General features: G+C 44.2%; 1 protein-coding gene across 2 annotated transcripts; it reads left to right on the plus strand.

Moving 5' to 3' along the window:
- Positions 1-348: 348 nt before the first annotated feature.
- drl (derailed) lies at positions 349-18,628 on the plus strand. Of its 2 annotated transcripts, none has more exons than NM_057791.4 (4): positions 349-841; positions 15,728-17,045; positions 17,212-17,508; positions 17,633-18,628. In NM_057791.4, exons 1-4 carry the CDS (start codon positions 736-738, stop codon positions 17,742-17,744), a joined length of 1,833 nt encoding a protein of 610 aa, NP_477139.1. In that variant the 5' UTR covers positions 349-735; the 3' UTR covers positions 17,745-18,628. Both variants share the same exon structure in this region, with proteins under 2 accessions (NP_477139.1, NP_001260566.1).
- The last annotated feature ends 1,735 nt before the right edge of the window (positions 18,629-20,363 follow it).

Below are 20,363 nucleotides of genomic sequence, written 5' to 3' on the forward strand. Positions count from 1 at the left end.
ACACAATAAAAAAAAGTTAAAAGGTTAAAATCATTATATTACATCATTAATTCGAATTCATTTGGGAAGTTTGTGGGTCTATTTTTTAAACTTTATATGAATGTTTGTTTAGTTAATTTAATAAAGGATATCGAACAGTATGCCAGTTTTGGTATTTAGCCAATTGGAGATGTTCGATGAGATGTTCGAACTGCAACCGAGTTCGAGGTTCCAACACGACTGTTATACGGGTTCCAGCCTTCAAGTTCTACAGAACAAGTCCACGAGCGCCACACACAGTCCACAGTCCACACTCCACTCCGCTCGGCGTGGAAGCCATTCGCTTCGTGGCGAAGTGTTTGTTTATCCAGTTGACAGTTTGTGGAAAATCGTCACGGTGAGCGGATCAAACGCGGAAAACGAACGCGGACGAACGGCGAGAAAAGCGAGGAAAAACGGGTGCAGAGACAGAGACTGATTGGGAAATATGTGCGCCTGAGTTTTCCCGGCCAGAAGGCAAAGTGCCAAATGCTCTGACAAATAATTCCTGTAATAATCAGCGCGATTGAAATCAACGCGACGCTCGTAAAATTGCAAATGCAGCGCAAAAAGTGAACAGCAGTGCAGCGGAAATTAAATCGTTTTAGCGAGTGCCAAACGGGAAATAGAAAATCGGCAGAGTAGCCGAACTGCAGTTAAAACTATCTCTTCCTCTTATTGCGACTAAACAACCGGCGGATTAATCGAATCCGAAAGATGGCCCCCAACTTGCTAACAATCGGATTACTTTTGACCCTGATCGCCAGCGGTCAGGCCCATCTCAATATTTTCCTCAACTTGCACGAGGTGCTGCGCCTAATCGGTAAGTAATCGTGTTGATTTTCGCCTGCCTTTTGGCTTTTCAATTAACTGGGCAATTATTTGCCACTTTGTGTGCGTTCGTTCGACTTTAAATCAAATTTGATTTATGCCAAGCCGGGATTTTGTCTCCTGGGCAAACGAATGCGACTTGCTGGGATTATTTACTCTTTTTGCGTAAATAATATATGCCTTTTAATTGTTTCTAGCCTCGGAGCTACATATAAAGTAGTATTGTCCCTCCTTCAATTGGCCAGCTCACCGAGAAACAAGAAAACATTCTATTTGTCTAGCATGATTTCCTGTTTCTTTGATTTAATTGTTCGTTAGACTTATCTAGATAAATAGAAATGCTAAAGCGATTTAAATTTGTATTTCTTTGCGTTAAATTAAATTCGATTGGCAAGTGGATTCATCTCTAGATAAGTAATCCCTCTATAATCAAAGTTTTTATTTAAAAAATCATATTTTTTCATAGTTTATCCAATTTAAAACAATACAAAACAATTTTAGATATATTTTATAAACGTCTTCAAAAGAAAATAAATAGTAAAATCATGTAGTCAAAAAATGACACCAAAATGAGTATTTAAATATTTAGTTTAGTTTAGTTTATATTATTTATTTAGCCTAACTATTTTCCATAGAAGAATACTACTCTAATAAGCTTAAAAATCCGAGTGACTGATTCTTAGCCCTTATCAAAACAGATTTGTTTATCTCCATCTAATAACCAGGTTTCCACTTGGCCAAGCAAATCGGCTTGGGATAGCTCGAGTCCGCAGCCCAAGTACCTTTAATCTACTTTTATATTTATACCTCGCCCCGATCCCCATCCCCAACCTCGTCTTCTTGGACCCAAGCCATTCCCCGCCAGAAAGAAACACACACAAATCCTGTCGAAGAGATTGCCAAGCTAATAAAAGTGGGGAAAATTGTTTTACAATGTGTCACAGGGCCCAGACAAAGAATTTACAACCCAGTGAATATAAAAAATAAATCAGTAGCCTCAATCCATGGGCCAAAAGGAAAGGGTGAAGCGGCCCAAGTTGTGCCACATCCATGTGGCATCATAAAACACATGCAAAGTGTTTGTTTTGTAGGCAGTGTGTTCTGTGGATCGGGGGCGCAGGGAGCTGTATAGCTGATAGGGAAAAATTATCAAAAATTATGTTGTAAAATTTACAACACTCGCGTGTTTGTGCCTCCGGCTGATTGATGGGCGTCAGGAGTTTCGGAGTGCGGAGTGCGGAGTATGTAGGTACGCAGATTGCATCGCGTCACTTGTGAATAACTGGGTAAATATTTGAACTGCAGTGCCGGGCTGCTAATCAGGCGCTTATCTAGCCGCTTATCAGCGTCTGCCACTCGTCGTAATTCATGTTTGATTGCAGTTCTGGCCCCCGAGTCCTGGCTGCTCCACTACACACCTCGCAATCAGTTGAAAGCGCCAGCAGACAATCAATCAAAGGCGATACGGCAAGTGGGTGGGATGGTTTGCTATGGGATGGATGGCCAGTTGAGGCTTTCCACTTGACATGGCAGCGGAAAATTTATTAGTTGTGTCAGCCGAGTGTCAAACGAAATCAGCATTAAAACCCATTAAGCGGTGGCCGCTATTCATTTTTCGCCCGATTCCCGACTCCTCCAATTGCACTTTCCCCAGAGGGTTTTTGGTTTTTGGTTTTGGGCTTTCGGGATTGGGTGGCGATACCCTCTCCAATTATTCAGCGCTGACAGCGGGTTGCATGCCTGACCTACTTTCCGAGACTTCACTGTGTGTGTGTTCGCAACGCCTGGCTAGGTGTCACTCTATTTTATTTTATTTCACTTTATTTTTTTAGCGGTCGCTTCAAAAGCCTTTGTGTGAGTGCACATCAATTAAATTGTCAACCCAGGAGCAGAGTGAAGGAGAATCGCCCAAAGAAGAGCTCCATGCACTTGCATGCAGCTGCGGCATGGCATTCACTGTTCGTTAGGCTAACATCCATACCCGAACACATACCCATAGCACACATGTTCCATCCCATGGCCCACCCACTTCTCCATCCAGAAGTGCGCCCCAAATTGCTGTGCTCTATGCTATGCAAACCATGTCAGGTGTGGATCAAGCCGGGCGGCGGTGGCGAGGGTCTTCTTGGTTCGGTGGCTCTGTGGCCCAGCTCGTTAGCGAAATGAGCGGATATGTAAAGTCGGTGCAGTTGATGGATTTTGCGGTTGCAATGAGTGACCAAAGTTGTCGGCGTTGGGTGTGGATAGTCAAGGGTAACACGTTATCTAAAGGGAACTACCATTATTCCATCTTAGGACACTGATCTCCCAGGCTTTGTGGCACCCCACTGTTAATGGCAAGGAAAGCAATTAAATTCATATAGCCAGAACCTATAACATCCTATAACATTCGGAAAACTTTTCCCCCGCCACACACTTGGCTCAATGGGGCTTTTAACTTTGCCCAACTTTGTAGCCCTGCCAGCTGTCTGAGCAGATCCCTCCCTAATCCATGTAACCCATGGATGTTGCCAGTCACGTTTCGGGTCTGTCTATCAACACTTGCTAATCTCAACCCCATCCCAACTCTCTAAATGGTTTGACACTTTCAACTGGCGCGGGTCGAAGGATTCATCATCTCGAAATGAACATGATTTGCCGGCGAACAATGGCGATTGTTGCCAACTCACGTTTGGCTAATAAAAGCAAGAGCATTTGCCCCCAAACGCAACATATTTCGGCAAGTAATGTGAACTCAATTAGGGCGCAGCAGCATCATCGCCATCATCTGCATCCCAGGATTTGGCCCAGAAGTTGTAGTGAAATCTCTGGCGTGCGTGGCCAAAAATATTTCACCCTCGGAATAATTAATGCTGCAGTTGGAAGCGAAGGCATTAGATCTGCCCGAGCGTGCGGCATGTGTTGCCAACTTGCCACGCCAACACAAACAAGCGGTTGCCCCTGCCACCTGTCTCCTGTCTACACGGCGAAAAACATTTACTCAGTACATCAATTACACTTGTACTTACTTATTATGTTTGTGATTTAAAATCACTCTTGAGTGCAACGAGTACACAATGATACTTTTATCTAGAGAGTTTTTGATACTCTTTTGCTACTTTTGGAATTTTCGCTGCGTGTAGCGATCCATTCAGTTGCCAGGTTGTTATGTCTGGCTTCATGCAGAGTTAAACGCGTAATTGGCAAATGAACAACGCGGACAGAGACAGGCGGCAGAAATGTCGATGCAACAGTGACAAGGACGACGACATCAGATGCTGCAGCAACAGCAACATCAATCGATGCAACAGCAGCAACTGCAGCAACTTCTGTGCCAACAGTATGTGCAACTTTTCGCTGGTCGGGAGGAATTTTATGCTTTCATTCGAAATTATATAAATCATATAGGAAAAAGGATATAAAAATATATTTGAATATGAACAAATATAGCAAAATAGTAATTAAATATCGAATTGATTATGGTATACTTAGAAATGTCTTGTACTTTCTGTGCTAATGATACGTATAATTATCTTATGCATGAGAGCACAAAATTTAAGTTCTAGATTAGTTTTTCTGCGTGCACTTCCATCCCCCACCCCTCGATTATGGCTAGTCATTGTGCCCCTTCTGGCCATCACTTCATCCCCGTGTGTTGCACAATATTACTATGCATCATTAACAAAAAATCGGTTATGGTTAGGCGGCAACGCCTACGTAATTTAAGCCACCACTGCGCTTAATTAAATCACTAAATCATTTGCGGATGTTGTGTTTGCTTGATTATTGTTCAGGGTGACAATTATAGCAAATTATCATGAGCAACTTGTTGTTCATCATGCATTCGCACCCACATACACACACATGTGCACAAATGCAGATTTTCCAGTCAAAATGTTAAAGTTTTCGAACCAAAAAAAAGTGCAGTAAACATAAACTAACAGCTTATGGGGAGTTTACAATAAATGGAGGCTTTGAATGTTTTATGGTGCCTGCAGAGCAATTTTCTGTTTAAATGTAATCGGATTCCACAAATAACCCTTTATAATCTTACATGCTTTACTGCAATTTACGATGCAAGCTGCATCTCGTCGCCAATAGCCATAAAATGTAATAATTATATTTGATTTATTTCTACATATTTCGTATATTATGAGAGAAGCCCTTACGCATAATATTAGATTCATAGCCTATATAATATGGGTAATATATATTTAAAAAGTTCAATAAAATACAATACTTTTTGTATTGTAAATACAAGTTTTTGATGAATAATACTTAATATACCCAAGTGCTCACTTCCCTGTCAATCTTTATAATTTGTAGCATGGAACTGAACCCAAAAAAAGGCCAAAATAAAAAGAGCGAAACCGAATTAAACTATCTGTAATTGCTTTGAAGCAGCCCATTTATCCAGCTTTCAATTAAACTAAATTTATTTAAATTAAAATCATATTTCACATTCCAATTCAGCAGCGCCACAAATTCCCCAAAGTGCTTTCACATATCAACTCGATTTTCACCCCCTCAGTGAAAAAGTGAATTTCCTCAGTCATATCTAAAGTGCTTCAATGCTCCTCTGTCAGTCGGTCCGGACTTGTTATCAAATTAATTTAATCAGTTTCAATTGTTTATGTTCTTTTGGACTTCTTCTTGCTGGGGGATCTGTTTTCGGTTGCATTTTCTTCTTCAGTTTTTTTTTTTCGGATTTTGCATGATTGGTGGTGGTCAGACACGAAATGGGAGAGTTTTCCGTTGCCGCCCATTTTCCCATACCCCTCGAATGAAGAGCAGAATGAGTTGCATAACTTTCAGTCGACTTCAGAGTTTTTCCCAATTTTCGGTTGGCGTTTATCATTTGGTTTTTATGAGTTCTTTTTTTTTTCTTCCGCCAATTATGGGCCTAGACAAATTGTTGCGTCCATTATGCGGCGGATTTAATGGCCTTCTTCGATGGCAAACACATGTGGGCGATGGAAAAACTTGCTGGGCTTTCACAAGAACGAGCTCCGATTGCGTGTGGGGATTAAATCAATGGAAAAGCCTCTTCTATTTATGCTAATCCTTGGGAAAATGCCAAAATCATCTTACCCGCGCACGGCAAGCTCAAATCAAATAACCTCTGGGCCAACCGAAAGCGAGGAAAACTCCAGCCTGAGGGCAATTAAGCCGGAGGAAAATCACTTTCCCACAATCATGATCGGTGATTAGCAGGGGGTTGTCCGTTTTAATCCTGCAAATGCATCCACTAGGCTGCAAATAAAATGTCTAAATAAACAAAGGCCAATGCACGCGACCAAAAAGCAATTGTATCTAGTGGATACCAACGCATCCAACCAACCCTCCCCTGTCCCGTACGACGAAGTGACAAAAGTCGCACACAACAATGTCAATGACGGAGGAGGGGCATTGGAAAGGTAGCAACCTTTCCAGCGGCACGACGTCGCTACCTAATGGACCAGAAATGCGTCGTGCAAACAAGCAGCCGCACCGGGAGCACCAGGAGCACCAGGAGCACCGGGAGCTCCCCCTAGAATCACAGCTCGGTGTCCCTGACCCTCGTCCTGCCGTCGAACTGCGTATGCAAACAAACGGGCGCAGGGGGAGGAGGACTTTCGCCCGGAAGCGATATGCCGGCCAGGATGGCTCTGCCACTGAAAACTGAATGAATAGCAGGCGGACCCGGCACTTGAGCACGCCGTGGCTTCCATCCCAACCCTCCTCGGAGTCAGCGTCTCGAAGCCTGTTCCACCCCTGGCGAGCAAGGGGTCCTCCTCCTCCTGCTCCTCCTCCTCCTACTTTCAACCCTGCGTGCAACCCGCGTTGAGTGCTTTATTTGCAACCGCTGGTGGCAGGGGTGCATGTGGATGTGGATGTGGATGTGCCTGGCCAGGAGCCTTCGCCTGCAGGCGAACTGCAGGCTGACATTACCGATGCTGACAGCGGCACAGTGGTGTGCTGTCACAAAAACAAGTTATATTCACCTAAAGAAAAAATCAATATACCTGTTTATTAAGCTAGAATGCATAAATGCGTTTATGTAATGCGTAAAACTTATGGAAGACATTTTATTATGCTTTGTATTTTACCCACCCTTCGTTCCACTGTCATATGCTTGCCATATTTTTTGATTGCTGGCGAATTCCGGCGGGCGCCTCGACGTCCTCCTCCCTTTCCAACCACCTCTTCGCTTCCCACCACCCCTGGGCCATCTTGACATGACTCTCGTAATGAGCCCGTAAATTATTTTTTATTATTTTGTATTTAATTTTTTCATTGCCCGCCTTTGTTCCTTGGCACAACTCCTTTGCTTTCGGACGACCGACAGGAAGCAGAGGAAAAAATGCCGGCGCGTGTGTGGCATCCATTTGATATGAGAGAATTGATTGTGGGAATCGAATGTGGTGTTTCCGTCGCATGGAAGGAGGAGGAGGAGGAGGGGTGGTAATGAACGGCCAATCGATATTCAACGAGATGGCGAGGCACAAGTCGCCACTGAAGAAGCCTAAATGAAGCATATTATGGGTCTGTCGGGGAATCCATTAACCAAATGCTAATTACTTTCCGCACAATTATGTGCTTCGAGCTCCAAAAATCCATAAGCACATATTTACCCAGTGCAGCTTATTGGAAAATTTCACACGCCCGCACAACAGAAGCTACCATGGATGCAGTAGCTCCAGCTTCTTCCCACGCACAGGGAAGAGATAGCGAAAGTGGGGGACTTTCCCTCTACGAAAACACATCTGGCTGATTCTCTCTGTCTGTGTGCATGTGTGTGTGTGTGTTCTGATAACATGGATGGCAATTAACCATATTCTGGAGCTCTTAAGAGCCCATGAAAAGGCGATATGCATGTGGGGGCCAGTAATGATTTTCTTTTGGGGGATAATCTACAGATTGAACTAACAGCTGAGTGGGGGATCGTATTTATACTGCACTTTTCTATCTTAAAAAAAACAGTAGTTACGGGTATTTAACCCAGGAAAACATGAGCTATTGAAAGGTGTGAAAATTTTTGCATTTCAAATACTTCAACTTAAAGTGCTGTTTAATTATGGAACTTTTCGAAATATATTTAATGCACAGGCAAAGGCACGTGAATTTTGTGCATATTATACATTAATATTTCCATACAACAACAGTTGGGGCACGAATAAAAGCATTTTATGAGCCGAGTGGAACACGTTTAACAAAACTTTTGAAAGCAGCTTAAACTTGCGAGCGTTATTCTTTGGCATCATAAAAACAAAACTTTGGTCCACAGCCGAGCTGAAACTAAGTCCCATAACTCAGACAAACAAATTTCGAAACTGCAGTGCGTTCGATTGCCCCAAATTTCTGCTTTTTTTTCTTCCTTATTTCCTTCTGTCAGTTGGGAATGATGGATCTCAACACCCTCGGACATGTGCCAATCGTTTGGCGCTAATCAAAATATATTTCACTCTTCGCATGAGGCTATGTGATCAGCAGACATGGCCTGGCCTATATAATTTATGTCTGCAATTGACGACAGTGAGGAGTTCCTGTTTTTTTTTTTTTTCATCATCATCATCAGCTGCGTTCGTAATTTTCCTGTCACGCCCGATGAAAACTGCACATGGCACGTGAAGGGGAAGGAGACAGCCGCAGAATCCTGATTATGTTGCGGTTTATTTTAAGTTTAATTAGGCGATGAAGCTGAGTATTTATAAAATTCATTTACTGCGAGGGGGTTTCGACTGATTCGCTCCACGGCGAATGCAATTCGCTCTGCGTTCTTCCGTGAATTAGTCGCGGTTATTATCATGTCTGTTTCATGATATGTGAGTGCTTTTGTTGGATTCTCTTCGGTGTGGAGCGTGAAATGTCTGGTAGTTCAGGGGGTGAGTGGCCATTGGCAACATAATCATTAACATATTTAAATGTAGGAAAAGCCAGGAGGGGTTGGCTATCAATGAATAAATAAGTGAATGAGTGTGTATTCAAATGTAAATCTATTAAGTGAGCGGAATGAGCTACTTGAAGTGAATTTCTTTTGAGTATCTAAATAGAGACCATTCAAAATTTCAGGCAATTAAGTGTCATTTAAACAGTTTGTAAGCCATTATAATGTTTACTAAGAAGGATTATGTATTAAATGAAGTTGTTACCTGTTGTCCGCTTGCATTTTTCATGTTCTTGTTTTCATAGTACGTCATTATTATGCTTACCACTTACCCACTTAAACAAACATTTATTTAACGTCCGTCTAATTAGTTAAAAGCCCCCGCATACAATTATCTCACCGCTAAGCTGTGCTAATTATACAGATCTTAACATATGGATGTATTTTTTCCACTTTCCACTTATCCACCGGACTTGATGAGCAAAGCAAACCACCGCCAAACGGAGCAGAGGGAAAAGCGGTGGGAAAAGCAGAGGGAAAAACTTCTGATTCAGCATCGTGTGTGGCAAAGTTTACACTTTTTGGTTGGATTTTCCGTTTTATTCTTCGCCCTTCTGCATCGTCACGTTTACAAGATGATAGAGCCTTAACCACTTTTCAACGGCGAATGAAAACAAACCAGAGTCCAAAAATATATGTGCGTGTGTATTTGCTTGACCCAAAAAACACTCGAAACAAACAAAGCTGAAAAGTTTCCGAAGGGGGTTACACCAGCCACTTTTTTCGGTGGGGTTTTTTGGGGGGGCGGCATGGGTGACAATGTCCACTTCAGTGGCAGCAACGCCTACGCCAATGCAACAATGCTAATCTGCTCGTCCTGCCGCCTTCTGCTCTTTTGTTCTTGTTTGTCGGACGAGCAGCTGGTCCGCAACAAAAAAGTCAATACTACTGGAGGTTCAAGAGCTCCTCTCACACGGTCAGAGTCATAAATTACCGCATCCCTGGGGTGCTATTGAAAAATATGTGCGTTTCGCTCCCTGACGATCCGCCTCGGCCGCTCCCTCCACTGTTTGTTTGGGCCCTCAACGATGCCCCGAGGACGAGGAGGCTCCTCCGGCGTTGGCCAAAAAACCGACTGCCTTGTCAAAATTGTTCATAAATTTTTGGTCTGAAATTTCAGCACAGGAAGTTGCTGTTTACTTAGCTCACTCACACACACACTGCGTCTTTTTGTCTTTTGACTGCGGAATGGGCCACCCATGGCGACTGAGGCTGTATGCATATCCAAATCCACAGCACACATTAGGAGCTGACCCGAGCAGACCCAGCCAGTAAACCGCAGGGCAACGCTTGGGGCTCCATCTTTCAGCCAGGTGGTGGAGATTTTGGAGGTGGTGCCACCTGTCCCTCCCCCCAGAGAACCCAGTCCCAGGCCCAGAAACCCCACCCATGGCCAATCCTAAGCAGACCATTTGCTTGTCCCTGTCTGGTGGTCTGGTGGTGGTCGGTCCACCGCCCTCGCTTTATGACTTACCATAAATTTTATGACAGCGCCTAGACACCGATATACAGACGGATTCGGAGATCCCTCAGCCAGAGGTGATAAAAATTTCATTACGTCACGCAATGCAGCTCGAGCAAAAAGGCTAACAAATCACACTGAGAGAAATGACAATTAGTAGGGTTACGAAAACTTTTCACATAGTAATGCAGTTCCTAAGTAGTTATATGCCCACCTTTTCTGCGGAAATTATTCACCAAACAAAATAAACCCATTCAAGTTGGAAATTGATAAAAAAAACTTGGCACCAGTGGCAAGTTAATGGCAGAAATCCCTGTCGAGGGTGGAGCCCGGAGGCAGGACTGATGGATGTGGGCGGGTCTTGCCGCATGAACTGGATTCCCCGTTGTCTTCGCCAGGTGTCGGTTGCTATCGCTCGGATAATAATCACATTAACTTCTCCAGATAATCACATTAAATTTAAGAGCTCGCCCGTTAATGCTGCCTTTGATTTTTTATGAGTCAATAAGACTTCACTTCATTTCAGTTCACTTCACTCCCTATCACGCCTTTGATGAAGGCAACAGCCATCTACTAACCCTACATTTGTGGTTCCACTGCGCACCTGCCCAAGTGCCCGTCGAAGGACCTGCTCCTTCGTATCAGCCAAGTAGCTTGAGCATTAGATTAATTACCGATTAGTGGTAGAATAATTAAGCTGTTTAATTGCCTTGACCCAAATGGGTTTCAGTCAGGAAAGGTCCTTATGAGTGAGCTTCGAAAATCGCTTGCGTAGAGCCTGAATAAAATAACTGGAAATCGTTGGGCGCCAGTTGTAGAGAAATAATAGCGGAGTTTTGTCTAACTATCCTTTTTAGGGCTCGCAAATCGTAGTCTTTCTCTTTGTATATAATACAATTTTATTAAATAGTATCCCTTGGCACCTTGGATGGAGTTCAAGCATAAAATGCGGTAATTAACTCTTTCTTGATGGTTAGTTCAACACACATTTAAGACTATTGGAAGAGCACAAAGCAAGGCAATATAGTTTCGTAACTAGTTACGATCTTTGCTCCTTTACATTTTTAATTGAAGTTGAAGAGACTCAAGTAACGAGGCTTAAGAATATACATTCTTCCGCCCCAAGGACAGGCAAACGCCATAAATGTAATGCGTTTCTCTTATGGGCCTCGTCATAGAGATCCAACAACAGTTGGCAACATAATTTATGCACCACAGCCCGCCTCCTGCGCGGAATTTATCGTCTTGACCAGCGGAGAGCATCCATATCCATCGCACCAGGCCGCGTCGAGGTGATAATGTAAGGGAAAACACACGAGTGGGGCTCGGGTGGAGGTAGCATGTGTGCTGCAGGCGCATGGAGGCATGGCTATGGCTATAAGAAGAGCTTCAGCATCGCGGTATAAGGAGCTGTACCAGTATCCAGCGGTATCAGACCAGAACCCCAAGATGAAAGACCAAAGACCAAGGCAAATAAATTGCAGCTGCTCGAGCGGGGCGATGAAATACAAATAGAAATACTTGGCAGCTACTGGACGTTGGATGAAGTTGCCACAGAGTTGGTTGGTCGGAACAGGGGGGGAATCTGCCGGAGGCACCACACCGACTGTCAGTCGCAGTCACTCCACATGTCCTTTGGCTTGTTTGTCTTACACTCTGACGCTCCGTGGATCGCAGCCGGGTGAAGTAAAGTTGTTTGGCCAGACGAGACTTGGCCAAATGTCGGGCCAACGCAGTCGAGCACGAATCATGACCATTTGGGCATAAAAATTACCTTTCCTTGGCCAATGGTTCACTGGAAGAAAATGATGTGGAGTCGAGACACAATGACATATTGATTTATTCATTTTAAGCCAACAGTTTAATAAATTTCTTAAATACAATATATATCATTTCAAAATACTACAAATATGAACTTCTTTTTCACTACCAGTGTTTTCAGTGTACCAAGTTCGTATATTTTTCCAACTTTTCTTGACCTTTTATGGTTAGTTGGAGCTCAGATTCCCGACTTACCACTCGACTCGGCTCCGATTTAATCAGCCTCGCCGACTAACATATAATTTTGTGAATTGCAAGTTGCATGATAGGCACAACGGCCATGTAGTTTGCAGTTTCCCAGGCCCAATGGAGAGTAACCCTTCCTCTGCATGGAGGCCAGCAAATTGAATCCGCTTGGGTTGCGATGTACTTGCCTCTGGCTGAGATAAATTCAGGGCTTTCTGGGCTCGTATGCAGATTGAAATGGCAGAGCCCATTAGATTTCGACACAAGCCTTTTCCCGCCCAAGAAAACAGAGAGTTGGCCCGCGGTAATGACCCTAAATCAGCATCAACTTCTAGGCCAATGCCCAAACGAATGTCATCATCGGCCGCGGGAACCATCCAGCCTCCCCCCCTTCAAAAGATGGAGCATCCCCCAGATGGTAATAAAAATGTCGTCTGACTTTCGACGGGGGTGTCTCCTTTTGGTTTTTGGTCCCACTGTCTGGGTTTAATGCACAACATATTCATGTGTCAAAAGACAATTTCGGATTTATGGCCTGCGAAATCCCCAGCCAGAATCCAGCGAATGACGCAATGTGGGCGAGCAACCAACAACGACAAAAAATATGTTAAGAAAGCATAAAATGATATCCAAACTACCCACTATGATCTGGTCTGGGTTTCAGTCTGGTCCTGGTTTCGAAATCTCTCGCTCATGTCTGTCTGCCTTGGGTTTGCATAAATTAGGATCTGGACGGGTTGCTGAAAGGAAAAGGAAGTTTAGGTGGGGGGGAATATTCAGTTGGTAGCGCAAAAAATGGCTATTTTCTTTTTTCCTTTTTTCCTACCATATCTCTGCTTGTGTGTGTGTGGAAGAGTTTTTCCCTTTTTTGGTTGATGCGTTTGCTATGGCATTTTTAGGGTTGTAATTGAAATTAAATAGATGTCGTGCCATGAATTCAAATCGCCCTCGTTTGGCCTGCAAAATGGGGTTTCTTAAAGACTTAAGGATGTGAAATCATTTTTGCGAGTAACTGCAGACTTTGTCAAAAAATTAAATTCCAGCTTCCAGCTATATAGAAGTAAAATAGTTTCCACCAAAAACTGTTAGCTGAAATGCATTCATCCTTTTTGCGTTCCTTCAGCACAAATGGCTGTACTTAAACTCAACTCTTTCCCGCGCTCTTTTCACTTCGTTTTATCAACACCCAGCGAGAAAAGCAATTGCTTTTCCTCCCCTTCAGACATATTTCCTGCACTTGGGTAACTATTTTCGCACAGCTTGAACAACTTTTACTTTTCTCCAAACGCTGAATTTATGTGTCACTGGTACTGGCGAGTGGAACTGGCGAGTGGAAGTGGAAATGGAAGTTTTGGGGCGCCGTCTGCCCTGCCCGCTCACTTTCCCTTCGTCCTTTGCCCTGATTGATGTTGGCCAAATCGATTTTCTTTCCTTCGAGCCACCTGGCTTCCCCGTGTCGCCAGCGTTTCCACATCCGCAGCATCGACTTCATTTGTTGGGCAATCAGCTCTAATTAGCACCAGACCAAGTTGAAATGCAAAACGCGTTGCGAGGGGCGTTCGAGGGGTTGTGGGCGATGGGTTGTTCAAAGTAAATTGCTATTACTTGCCTATAATTGTGTTAGAAGTCGAGCGGTGTGGCGGGTGTGGTGCAAAAGTTTTACATCTGCGGAATTTTAATTGTAATTGTATTCAAAGTTGAATGCCAGAATGGGCGACTGACTGATAGGAATTGAAGGGCAAATAAAGATTGCGTTTAAAGGGTTTCGCAGTTTTAATAGTTGGTCAACTTGGGCTTACATAATGATAATGCTATAATAATACAAATTAGACTTAGAAAAAGTCCTCACGACTCTTGTAAACTATGTTCTATAAACCATTTAAGATGGCTTAAGTTAAGTTACAGAAAGGATTGCAGCAAGCGGCTTTCGGGCTCTTATCATCGCATTTCGTATATCCGCTCACATATCCACTTCTTTTTCTGTTTAATGAGCTGCACCTCACATGTCTCCGGCCCATTAACCCTTTGACCCCGCACCGCGGCGGCGCTGCAGTTATCACGAGCTCTCTATCTGGCTTAGCTGGGCTCATTATGCGACAGTTTCTCATATCTACCCTTAGACCTCGAACTCCATTCCTACCATACCCTAACCCTTACCCTACCCATTCCCAACTAAACTCAACTCGACTCGACTCAGTTCAACTCAACTCACAGGGCTTACTAATTACATTTTCAGAGTGCAAACGAAGCGTGTGCGAGCGGCGGGGTGGGGTTTGTCTGGGGGTCTGGGGGTTTGCCCCACTAATTAGTACGATATATATGTGTTTATAATGCGGACCGCTTTATGCGCTCCTCTAGTTCCCGGTGGCATGAATAGACCGAGGAATAAGTGGCATAAATTAAAATAAAATGTACAAGTATGAAATGTAACTGCGGCCGGGCCGCGACTGCGATAAAAATCTAAAATAAACATGCTGCAGCAGCAACATGCAACACACACACAGCAGCAGCAGCAGCAGCAGCAGCGGCAGCGGGGACATCAGCATTAATTAAGCATGAACATTTAACCTGCCCACACGGCCACGCCCCCTCCATGCCACATCCGAAAGGGAGTCGCGTGTCTTGGCCAGGGGTCTGACTTCCCTTTTTTTTTGTTTTATAATTTGATTGATTTATTGTGTATCCCATGGAGGCGCCTCCGCGCAGTTGCAACAGCAACAGTAGGGAGGGGGGATCTCACGACGCCCGGCTAATTTAATTAAAAATGCATTGTTGCACAGGTAACAGTTGCAGGTTGAACAACGCACGACCTGTCAAAACTATCCGATTAATTTGCAGATAAGGATAAGGACAAGTGAAGGGGTGCTGTCGGAACAGGTGTCAGCCGGTGCTCCTAAATAGGCATAAATTTAGGTGGAAAATGTAGGTTTTCCTTGCGGGTCCTATACGGCTTCTGCGTTCGTCCATCATCCCGTCATTGTTAGCCAACTTATTTGTTGATTGTCCGCAATAAAAAGGGTCGAAAAGCGGGCAGGGCAAAAAAATTACAATCACTTTGGCAGCGCACAGCATGCCATTTAACTCCTTCAATATGTCACTAAAGTGTCTCGAACGACAGATATTTGCCCAGTTGCGATCCAGCTGGAGGAAAATCAATTTTCCACGCCTTCGATGAGCAGAAGAAAACTGTTATCCCGTGTGATTGATTATGCAGTCGGGTCGAGTGACTGAGCGAAAAGTTTTTCTCCCATTCACTGGCCCACAAAAATATATCATTAATTTCGTCCCGACTCGATGGGATTATCATTGGCATGGGCGGATTAGGTGATGTGCAACAAGCTTGCACACGAAATAAAATCGCAACATTGAATTGAATGAACTGCTTACTTATATAAGCACCTTCAATGTACTAATGTTAGTTTGATTGTTTGCTAAGATACATTTGCCGAGCCATTTTTGCAAGTGTACTAAATGTGCTTACCCCTTTTTCCATCCATTTGCAGGAGTCTCGGCGGAGCTTTACTACGTGCGGGAGGGCGCCATTAACGACTACGCCTTGAACTTCGCCGTGCCCGTGCCGGCGAACATCAGTGACGTGACCTTTACGTGGCAATCCCTGGTGGACCATCCGCTGCCCTACAGCATCAATATCGCCACATCGGACACGGAGGTGTTGCCGCGACCCATTCTGAACATATCCCGGATCGGGGATGTGCCCGTGGAGCCACAGACATGGGGCATTGCGCTCAAGTGCTCGGGCACCAGGAATGCCGAGGTTACGGTCACCATAAATGTGGAGGTCATTCTGGATCGGGCTACCAATAACAATACGAATCTGATCTTCAAAAGGAAGAAGATCTGTTTGAGGGAGGAACAGGACAGTGCGCACGAGGAGTACGACGACGATGACTTGGACTTGCTGCAAACGGCGCGTAAGGGACATGGCGGAGATATTCACTATGTGGATCGAAACGATGAGCATGTGGTCGCCAATGGACACCAGGCGCCGGAGAAGCAACGTCCGGTTGTCACAGAGTCGCCAGTGGGCCGTGGAAACTCCGGTGGATCGAAGCGCGACTTTGACCCGATGCTGAGGGAGAACCTGGTGCCACCGGCCAGTGGCCTGGTTACCCTAATTGTGGGTGGCATTCTGGCTCTGGTCCTTGTTTCCACCCTCATCCTGATAGCCTACTGTGCCAAGGGCCCGTCCAAGCGACATCCTTCGAACGGAGTGCATCTCATCAAAACCTCTAGCTTCCAGAGACTGCCCACCATATCGTCGACGGCCCACAACTCGATCTACGTCTGCCCATCGACCATCACTCCTACATATGCCACGCTGACGCGGCCCTTTCGCGAATATGAGCATGAGCCTGAGGAGTTCAACCGCCGTCTCCAAGAGCTGACAGTCCAAAAGTGCCGCGTCCGGCTCTCCTGCCTCGTCCAGGAGGGAAACTTTGGGCGAATCTATCGCGGCACTTATAACGACTGCCAGGAGGTATTGGTCAAGACTGTGGCTCAGCACGCCAGCCAGCTGCAAGTGAATCTGCTGCTCCAGGAGTCCATGATGCTGTACGAGGCCTCGCATCCGAATGTCCTCTCCGTTCTGGGCATCTCCATCGAGGACTATGCCACGCCCTTTGTGCTCTATGCCGCCACCGGAAGTGTGAGGAACCTGAAGAGCTTCCTGCAGGATCCGTCGTACGCCAGGAGCGTCACCACCATTCAGACGGTGCTTATGGGCTCACAACTGGCCATGGCCATGGAGCATCTGCACAACCACGGCGTCATCCACAAGGACATTGCGGCCAGAAACTGTGTGTAAGTATTCCCCTTGAAAATGGGGTTGCAAATGAGAAATAAGGGTAGATATAGCGGGAATATTAATGAAGGATTAAGATCATATTTAAATGAATTGGAACAATTACTAACAGGCTTATAATTATAATTATATTATAATTTAATTTGCATTCCTTTTCATCCTCAGTATTGATGATCAGCTTCGAGTTAAGCTCACTGATAGTGCTTTGAGTCGCGATCTCTTCCCGGGTGACTACAATTCTCTGGGCGATGGCGAGTACCGACCCATCAAGTGGCTGTCCTTGGAGGCCCTGCAGAAGTCCCATTACAACGAGGGCAGTGATGTTTGGTCCTTCGGCGTTCTCATGTGGGAAATGTGCACTCTGGGTAAACTGCCCTACGCCGAGATCGATCCCTATGAGATGGAGCACTATCTCAAGGATGGATACAGATTGGCCCAGCCATTCAACTGCCCCGATGAGCTGTAAGTATTGCTCCAATGTACTTATACATAGTACAATATATATATTATTTTGATAAGTTATTATGATTAACGCAGTTTGTTTTCTTAAACTAATGCAATGGTTTGCCATCTCTGTCACTTACAGCTTCACCATTATGGCCTATTGTTGGGCCTCCATGCCAGCTGAGCGACCTTCGTTCAGCCAGCTGCAGATCTGCCTATCGGAGTTCCATACCCAGATTACCAGATATGTTTAACCAGCGGTGCTGAAGCATGCCAAGACCTGTAAATATAACAAGAGGCGACGTCGCAAGATTTTCCAACAGACCACGTCGTCCACTCTGTTCCCAAAGACATATTAAATGGTAGCGCCTAAAAACTGGGGTTCGTAGCAGCTCCCCAGGCATAAATGTACGAACGACTTATGAGAAGATGTGGAGGGCGGACGGTGAACGGTGAAGCGGCCTGAAAACGTCTATCCACATAACTCCTAGTTATATATTTAGTCAGTAAGGACATGTGACATTTCAATGCAAGAATTAGGATTATCTGAAAAACATAAACACACCCTATGAACTCCCCTGTTAAGAAAAACACAAATGTTCTCTCAAAAAAAAAAAAAAAAAATTAAGAGCCAAGGCCCAGTAAAATTGATACTAAGAGAATCCTTGAAAAAATCCACAATGAATTAAAATAAATAGCAAATATTGATATACAAATCGTAGCTAAAACAGATCCATTAAATCAGAACCCCACGAAAAACCAGTGCTAGGATAGGACCCAAAAAATATGTCGTAGTTTAACAGAGAGCGTTGCAAGTTTGCCATTATAATGGGATACCAATACGATACCGATACATATATCTATGTATGGACATGTATTCAAGTGTGTGTTTATGTCTAAGAACCGTAGTGCTAGTAAGACTCGAAATATTTATCTAATGTTAGTGCACATACGACCCCAAAATCCTTAACCCTAAGTTACCGCCTCCTTGTACGCGTAGTGCAGTCTCGAGTTGTAAGTTTTTGTGTAATATACTTAAGCAGTTTGCATTAGTTCTTAAGTTACTCTTATGGTTTTCTATGGCAGAGACACAAAAGAAAACGATTTCAATAAACGTCCGTGCATAATATTTAAAAACAAAACCAAATGCTGCCTCTTTTTTGAAGTGGGCCGAGGGGAAATGGCACGAGCAACGCTCTGCGGTAAGTAAGGCATTCTCATTGAGCCGGGCCACGCCCGTCACTTAGCCTAAAACAACGCACTCTAAGAGCAATGTGCTGTTTGGTTACCACCTACACCAGCCCCCAACCACCCAGAAACCTATCCCCAAGCCCCAAGCCCCGAGTAAGTCCAACCAGACCCAACGCAGCCGAACCAATCTCTTTGCAGCACAAAAGCATGTAATGCCAACTGCCTATTTGAGAGTAGGCAATGTGCCCTACCTCTCACTACAGGTGTCACTCGATAATGGCAACTGTCTCGAGCGACATTTATAGCAAAAAAAAATAATATCTTTATCATGAATTCTCCTCTTGTAGTTACATAAAAATCATGTGTTTTCTTAGAATTGCTAAACAATGCCTTTTAACTCTTTGTGACTTAATTGTATAATTTTGTACATATTAGTTATTAGTTTTCATAAAAGTCCTCCTTAGGGACTATCCACTGTATCCACTGACACAGGTAAGGTCCTTCCCGCACACCTGCACGTGAATTGTAGGTCGGGCGAGTGGAAGGACCAGGTCATGGCATGCCTTTTGATTGCCATGCTGACACTACTTAGTTTTTGGCACGTCATGCTGAGGACATGATGTTGGCAGCGTCCTTTTTAATATGCCCGTCACACCATCAACGAGGGAAGACTAGTTTTTGTCCGCCTCCTCTTGGTTACTCCTCTTCGTTGCTCCTCTTAGATCCTCCTCCTTGGATCCTTTAAAACCGCTCCGAGTCGGCTGCCCGCTTGGCACGTGCCCACAGGCGGGGAATTTGGCTAAAGCCACCACGCAAATCGAAAGCTAATAAGTACGCGACCATCAAGGACTCCCGTCCTCCACGAAAGTGGCTTATACTGAGTCACAAATCTCCTGTTTTATGCATAAATTTAGTTCATTTTAAAAAGTGTTTCTTCTCGTTCTTTATAGAGCGAACGAATATTACCTTTGAATCATTGATAACTAAAGAGCCTTTTAAAAAGCAGCTTTGGCTACGTTAACCAATTCCTGGAAAAATCTTCTGTATACAGTTTAGTTATGAAGCTAAGTTACTTTATTTAAATGCCCAACTGTAAACCTAGTATTATGAAAAAATATCACAAAAAATACTTTGTGGCCAATCTGCAACGCAGGATGAAACCAATGCCACAAAAAACTTTCAACTAACTCTTAAAAGTTCAAAACTTCAAAGTGATATCGATGAAAGAGCAGCGAACTCGTGACTCGAGTGACACCGATGAAAAAGCGCATCCCTTTGACTTTTTCAACAAATTGCCAGCAGTCAGTTAATATCCATAAAAATCGCCTTGCGGTCTAAAAAGATTTATGGAGTCAAAAGAAACTCGGAACGCAATCAAAGGGCTCAAAATCGCTGAACTCGAATAGTTGCGTTTCAATCAAATTAAACCACCGAACACCGAGGGGCGTACAAAGGATATTAAGTTATTAAAAAGCGCAGAAAAGGTGAGCTAGTCCGACCAAAACAAACGAAAGCCACATTGGTACGTCAAAAAGGGTAGCAATGAAACCGAAGTCGAAAAATGGGCGGAAAATGGAAACCATCGCTAAAAAAAAGTGAGTATGGAAAAAAAAGTGGAAATTGAAAAACAAAAGCCAACTGGAACTTTGTTTTCGGTCAACACTCTAAGCCAAAAATCAACA

This window comes from Drosophila melanogaster, chromosome 2L (assembly GCF_000001215.4).
Source record: "Drosophila melanogaster chromosome 2L".
In the NCBI taxonomy this organism is placed as follows: domain Eukaryota; kingdom Metazoa; phylum Arthropoda; class Insecta; order Diptera; family Drosophilidae; genus Drosophila; species Drosophila melanogaster.

Bases quoted from the DNA above. Each gene is read 5' to 3' on its own strand.
- drl (NM_057791.4), top strand. From the start codon at position 736: ATGGCCCCCAACTTGCTAACAATCGGATTACTTTTGACCCTGATCGCC. The intron at 842-15,727 runs GTAAGTAATCGT...ATCCATTTGCAG, and splicing joins CGAGGTGCTGCGCCTAATCG to GAGTCTCGGCGGAGCTTTAC. The intron at 17,509-17,632 runs GTAAGTATTGCT...TGTCACTTACAG, and splicing joins TTCAACTGCCCCGATGAGCT to CTTCACCATTATGGCCTATT.